The 7,245-nt window shown below is 43.3% G+C and overlaps 1 protein-coding gene across 1 annotated transcript in view; it reads left to right on the plus strand.

Moving 5' to 3' along the window:
* Positions 1-3,460, plus strand: part of TLR7 (toll like receptor 7) — a 30,232-nt gene extending 26,772 nt beyond the window's left edge. The window contains exon 2 of the mRNA XM_059910233.1: positions 20-3,460. Within this exon, the coding sequence (XP_059766216.1) occupies positions 20-3,169 (3,150 nt within the window). The 3' untranslated portion in view covers positions 3,170-3,460. The remainder of the gene's footprint in view (positions 1-19) is intronic.
* The last annotated feature ends 3,785 nt before the right edge of the window (positions 3,461-7,245 follow it).

Here is a 7,245-nt window from a genome sequence, read left to right on the forward strand (position 1 = left end):
TTCTTTCTTATACTTTCAGGTGTTTCCAATGTGGACCTCGAAGAGGCAGTTTCTCATCCTTTTTAACATGATCCTAATTTCCGAACTCCTTGGGGCTAGATGGTTTCCTAAAACTCTGCCCTGTGATGTCACTCTGGATGCTCCAAACGCCCATGTGATCGTGGACTGCACAGACAAGCATTTGACAGAAATTCCTGGAGGTATTCCCACCAATGCCACCAACCTCACCCTCACCATTAACCATATAGCGGGTATCTCTCCAGCGTCCTTCTACCGGCTGGACCATCTGGTAGAGATCGATTTCAGATGCAACTGTGTACCTGTTCGACCGGGGCCAAAAGACAATGTGTGCACCAGAAGGCTGCAGATTAAACCCAGCAGCTTTAGTAAACTCGCTTATTTAAAATCTCTTTACCTGGATGGAAACCAGCTTCTAGAAATACCTCAGGATCTTCCTCCCAGCTTACAGCTGCTGAGCCTTGAGGCCAACAGCATCTTCTCGATCATGAAAGAGAATCTAACAGAACTGGCCAACCTAGAAATACTCTACCTGGGCCAAAACTGTTACTATCGCAATCCTTGTAATGTTTCGTTTTCCATTGAAAAAGATGCTTTCCTAAATATGACAAATTTAAAATTGCTCTCCCTAAAAGATAACAATATCTCAGCTGTCCCCACTATTTTGCCACCTACTTTAACTGAACTCTATCTTTATAACAACATCATTGCAAAGATCCAAGAAGATGATTTTAATAACCTCAATCGACTGCAAGTTCTTGACCTAAGTGGAAATTGCCCTCGTTGTTATAATGCTCCGTTTCCTTGTACACCCTGTGAAAATAATTCTCCCCTACAGATCGACCTAAATGCTTTTGATGCATTGACAGAATTACAAGTTTTACGTCTACACAGTAACTCTCTTCAGTATGTGCCCCAAAGATGGTTTAAAAACGTTAACAAACTTAAAGAACTAGATCTTTCCCAAAACTTCTTGGCCAAAGAAATTGGGGATGCCAAATTTTTGCATCTTCTTCACAACCTTGTCCAATTGGATCTGTCTTTCAATTATGAACTTCAGGTCTATCATGCATTTATGAATCTGTCAGATGCATTTTCTTCACTGAAAAACTTGAAAGTTTTGCGGATCAAAGGCTATGTCTTTAAAGAGCTGAGAAGTTCATACCTCTCCCCATTACATAATCTTTCCAATCTTGAAGTTCTTGATCTTGGCACTAACTTTATAAAAATTGCTGACCTCAGCATGTTTAAACAATTTAAAACATTGAAATTCATAGATCTCTCAGTGAATAAAATATCACCTTCAGGAGATTCAAGTGAAGATGGCTTCTGCTCTAACATGAGAACTTCTGTAGAAGGTCATGGGCCCCAGGTCCTTGAAGCATTACATTATTTCAGGTATGATGAATTTGCAAGGAGTTGCAGGTCCAAAAACAAAGAGCCTCCGTCTCTCTTGCCTCTTAATGAAGATTGTTACAAGTATGGGCCGACCTTGGACCTAAGTGGAAATAATATATTTTTTATCAAGTCTTCTGAGTTTCAGTATCTTTCTTTCCTCAAATGCCTAAACTTATCGGGAAATACCATTAGCCAAACGCTTAATGGTAGTGAATTTCAGCCTTTAGTGGAGTTGAAATATTTGGACTTCTCTAACAATCGACTTGATTTACTCTACTCAACAGCATTTGAGGAGCTACGCAACCTGGAAGTCCTAGATATAAGTAGTAACAGCCATTATTTTCAATCAGAAGGAATAACTCACATGCTAAACTTTACCAAGAACCTAAAGGTTCTGAAGAAACTGATGATGAACAACAATGACATCGCTACCTCCACCAGCAGGACCATGGAGAGCGAATCTCTTAAAATTCTGGAATTCAGAGGAAATCATTTGGATATTTTATGGAGAGATGGTGATAACAGATACTTAAAATTCTTTAAGAATCTGCTGAACTTAGAGGAATTAGACATCTCTGAAAATTCCCTGAGTTTCTTACCTAGTGGAGTTTTTGATGGTATGCCTCCAAATCTAAAGACTCTCTCCTTGGCCAAAAATGGGCTCAAGTCTTTCAGTTGGGGAAGACTCCAGTATCTGAGGAATCTAGAAACGTTGGATCTCAGCTACAACCAACTGAAGACTGTCCCTGAGAGATTATCCAACTGTTCCCACAGCCTCAAGAAATTCATACTTAAGAACAATCAAATCAGGCACCTGACAAAGTATTTTCTACAAGATGCTTTCCAGTTACGATATCTGGACCTGAGCTCAAATAAAATCCAGGTTATCCAAAAGACTAGTTTTCCAGAAAACGTCCTCAACAATCTGGACATTTTGTTTTTGCATCACAATCGGTTTCTGTGCAACTGTGATGCTGTGTGGTTTGTCTGGTGGGTTAACCATACAGAGGTGACGATTCCTTACTTGGCCACAGATGTGACTTGTATGGGACCAGGAGCACACAAGGGCCAGAGTGTAGTCTCTCTGGATCTATATACCTGTGAGTTAGATCTGACTAACTTCATCCTGTTCTCACTTTCCATATCGGCGGTTCTCTTTCTGATGATGATCACAACAGCAAACCATCTCTATTTCTGGGATGTGTGGTATAGTTACCATTTCTGTAAGGCCAAGATAAAGGGGTATCGACGTCTGATATCACCGAATTCTTGCTATGACGCTTTTATTGTGTATGACACTAAAGACCCAGCAGTGACAGAGTGGGTTTTGGATGAGCTGGTGGCCAAATTGGAAGACCCAAAAGAGAAATGTTTTAATTTATGTCTCGAGGAAAGGGACTGGTTACCAGGACAGCCTGTTCTGGAAAATCTTTCCCAGAGCATACAGCTTAGCAAAAAGACAGTGTTTGTCATGACAGACAAGTATGCAAAGACTGAGAATTTTAAGATAGCATTTTACTTGTCCCATCAGAGGCTCATGGATGAAAAAGTGGACGTAATTATCTTGATATTCCTTGAGAAGCCCCTTCAGAAGTCCAAGTTTCTCCAGCTCCGGAAGAGGCTCTGTGGGAGTTCTGTCCTTGAGTGGCCAACAAACCCACAGGCCCATCCGTACTTCTGGCAGTGTCTGAAAAACGCCCTGGCCACAGACAATCACGTGACCTACAGCCAGGTGTTCAAAGAGACAGCCTAGCCCTTCTTTGCAAAATGTGTCTGCCTAACTTACCAAGGAGAGGCTCGGCTGCCTAGATTGGCTCATGCATGTCCCACCGAAAGAGTGTTTTAAACTTTTCCAAGCCCTGAGATTGCCCATATTGGAGAGGAGTCACCGATATATGACAAAGGAACTGGAAAATTGGGATTTATATAAGCATCAAGTCGTCTTTCTTAGCTCTCTGTGTCTCCATTTGCACTTGAGTCTCTGCCTTCTGCTGCTGTATAAAATACTGTTGGGAGAAGGGTGGCAAGTAGAGGACGTGGCACTTTGATTCTCCTGGAATTGTGATTATTACATAAACACACAGTCACTAAATTGAGAAGAACTGCATTTCTACCCTTAAGAAGTACTGGTATGTATGGAAATAGGGTAAAAAAAAAATGCTCAGGGTCTACCTATATGACATTAAAATGTACCAGAGTTAATTAGTGGGAATAAACCAAAAACAAAAACAGTTAACTCCTCAACCAAGTGCTTGAGTATAATCTGGCACCCCCTTCTGTGCAGACTGAGTGTTGGCGCCCAACAGGTGGTTGCTGCTGAGGTGCTCCTCGCTCTTTTCCCCCGGGCCTGTTATTGGGTTCTGTGGGGAAACAGAAACACCTTTGCCATTGATGGACATAGCCTCCTTACAAATGGGAGAAAAATAAAGTGCTCTGCCTTTATGCAAAATGATGGTCTTTACCTTTGATGATAATTTACCTGCTTAAATATTGCTGTGGACTAAATGTTTGTGCCCACCCCCAAATTCATATGCTGAAATCCTAACCCCCAATATGATGGTATTAGGAGGTGGGGTTTTTGAGAGGTGATTAGATCACGAGAGCGGAGCCCTCATGATGGGATTACTACTGCCTTAGAAGAAGCAGCCAGAGGCATAACTTGCCGTGTTCCCACCACGTGAGGATACAAAGAGAAGTGGGCAGTCTGCAAGCCACGAGAGAACTCTCACCAGAGCCAGAGCATGTTGGCACTCTCATCTCAGACTTCCGTCCTTCAGACCTGTGAGAAATAAATGTTTGTTCTTTAAGCCACCCAGTTTGTGATGTTTTGTTATAGCGACCAAGCTAAGACAGATATTTTCATCTGCATTGAAAAGTACTGTATCCAAAGAAAAATTGCCTCATCCAATGATCTTTCAAACTGCTTTGTTAACTAATACTGTATATTTATAATCATCTGAAAACTTGACCCATCAACATTAGACGATTTTGGTGGTAAACTCTGAAGAAGGACCCCAAGAGCATGTATTTATTTAGAGTTGTCAGGCAGGGATGACAATTGCATGGATTCCTTTAAATTTGGGGTTGGGGGGAGGAACAGAGGTTTATCGACCTTAACACTGAGAAAGCTTCGGTCTTGAGCTTCGGCTTCACTACTCAAAAAAACAACAGAAAGGACCAAGATGTTCTGAAGACACACCTTCCAAGTGAGTATAAATTTGCATGAGTTCAAAGTTTGAAACGTGACCAATTTGTTTTTATTTCATGAAAGAAGTTATCTACAGAGGTGTCTGTGCCCTTTGGAAGATAGTGTGTAAGGGTTCAAATCCGAGAGTATGAGCTGGGAGATACTGTGTTTTCCTCGTATGTGGAAAAGCCAAAGGTTTTACTTTAAGGATGGCTATCAATACACAGTATATAAATTATTTCCAAAGGACACATAATCAATTAATAAGAGTCACAAATTCCCAGATTAATTTCTGGATTGAATAGAGCCAATGATCTGACAACCTCTGTAAACTTGATTGTACTTCATAGATGCCTTCTTCGGTGAAAACAAAGAGAGCATCATAGGAATTGGCTTTGGCATGATAAACTTTCTTCTATTAAAACACATAAATACAGGGACTTCCCGTGGTGGTCCAGTGGTTAAGACTCTGTGCTTCCACTGCAGGGGGCACGGGTTCGATCCCTGGTCGGGGAACTAAGATCCCGCGTGCCACGAGGTGCAGCCAAAAAACACACACACACATAAATACATAAGGTTTAAGCTAGTTTGGTGATTTATAAACCATGAAGCACTTGAAGACAACTTAAACATCTGAAATGGATCAAGAGGAAGGGAAACTGAAAGCAGTGCAACTCAGAAACCACAACGTATTTCAACATGAGATTGTGTACAGTGGTTTGTTGTAAGAAATGACCAAAAGCACTTCAACAGATGGTTTTAATTTTAATTCCTTTGTAATCTCGACAAGTCACTCTTTTAACCTCCTGACGGTCTTCTGTGGAGTCCTGTTCTATTGGAGCCATTCATAGATGGCACAGATCAAAAGCCACCAACTCAGGCCACCAGGAGCGCATGATTGCTAGTTCTCCTGCCAGGCTCCGAGTGTCCTGCTTTCAGCTGACCCGCTTCTGGTTGGCGCTGCTCTAGAAGGGACTCCCGAGTCTCCATAAATCCCACTCTACCATCAGGGGGTTCCCAACCTCTTTCCACCCTGAACCTGGCCAGGGTGTGTCCTTCCTCCTCGGATAGAGGCTGTACCTCAGCAAGACTTGGGCATTTGTAGGATCCAAGCCAAGGGAAGCATTAGGCAGGTAAGTGTACGGCTGAGAAAAAGGCAAAGCAAGTGTTCGCAGCCCATAGAACGGCGAGAAGGTGAGTCTAACCGTAGCTCCGCTGCTGAGTCAGGGTCTCTTGGCCCCATCCTCACATCTACTTCCAGCTCTATCTGTCTGAATGGTCTTAGGTCCAGCTGGTCTCTTAAATGTAGTCAGGGAATACAGAGTATATGAGAGGGGCAATGGTGACTTAACAACCTGGGCATCTTGTTCCCCAGTCTCCAAGGAAGCTGTAATGGGGACAGCAAGGATGCACTGGGGACAGAAGGATTCCTTCTTTCTCAGGAACCTGTCCCCCTCCACCCCCATAAAACATGCTTTTTATTTACTTCCTCCTCCTCATCCTAACCAGAGAGAACCAGGTTGCATCTCCTGTGAGGTATTTATGGCCCAGTTTTAAAACGGGGGTGGGGATAAGGTTTGCTTTGTCCTCTGCCTCTCCTGCACGCGCTCAAGTGGGCAGAGAACACTGGTTATGGGGCAGATGTACTAGCCTGGCTGTGGAAGGTCATCCCTCCTCGGAGCCTTGGGATACCAGGCCTCAGGAGCAGTTAGTTTCCACCAGTCACCTCTGCTGGAAACTCGAACCCTTGAGCCTAAGAAGCACTGGGAATTCTTCGTATCTTCTGAAGCACAGGTGTCAGTGTGGGAGGGAAATGACCAAAGAACGTGATAGAGGGCGACTCAAAAGGAGATGTTCTCTGGAGAACACGAGGACTGAAAGTGAATCCATGTCATTGAGTTAATGTGAAGAAGGAGAACACGAGGGGCACCAACCAACCTAGTGAAGGGGAAGGGTTACAAAGAGAGGAAAAAGTCCCAAACTTGTGATGAGATTGTGTGGAAGAAGGCCTGGTGACACAGGGGCCATCCATGCTGGTGACAATGAGATGACAACAGGGCAGTTTCACACTGTTTGGGGTTTTATATGTTTGTCCATCTTTCTTCTTTTGCCTTCCCCTCCCTCTCAGTTTCCTTTTCGGCTTTAGGCACCCACGGCCAGCCTCGTGTCCTACACAAGAATGAACAGAAAGAGCCGTTGTTGCAGGTGGATTCTTCTGTTTGGAAGCGGTGGTTTGGTGTGTACTTTTGGTTTAAAACTGGTCTCTTTCCCACACATACAGAGTAAATCCCCACCTGCTTCAGTGAGCATGAGCTTCTGTAATTGGCATGGTGAAACCTTCCCTGGGTGACACTGGCCGGACTCTCTGTCACATTCAAACTCATATTCTTTCAACTTATCCCAACTTTCAAGCATGTGGGTTAAGAAACTGAGTAAGATCTGGTGCTCTGCCTCAAGATTACCCTACTCTTGGGTTGTAATTAATTTCTAACGTGTTTGCCATGACATTTCAATGATTGTATTTCTTCATGTATATATCCCTTCTCCCTCTTGGTGATTTATATGAATTGTTTTGGAAGAGCCCAGACACACTGACTGAGGAGGTTTGAGTCCCAGTGGCTCACAACAAGCACCCCCCAGAA

The sequence above is a fragment of the Balaenoptera ricei genome, chromosome X, assembly GCF_028023285.1.
Source record: "Balaenoptera ricei isolate mBalRic1 chromosome X, mBalRic1.hap2, whole genome shotgun sequence".
Classification (NCBI taxonomy): domain Eukaryota; kingdom Metazoa; phylum Chordata; class Mammalia; order Artiodactyla; family Balaenopteridae; genus Balaenoptera; species Balaenoptera ricei.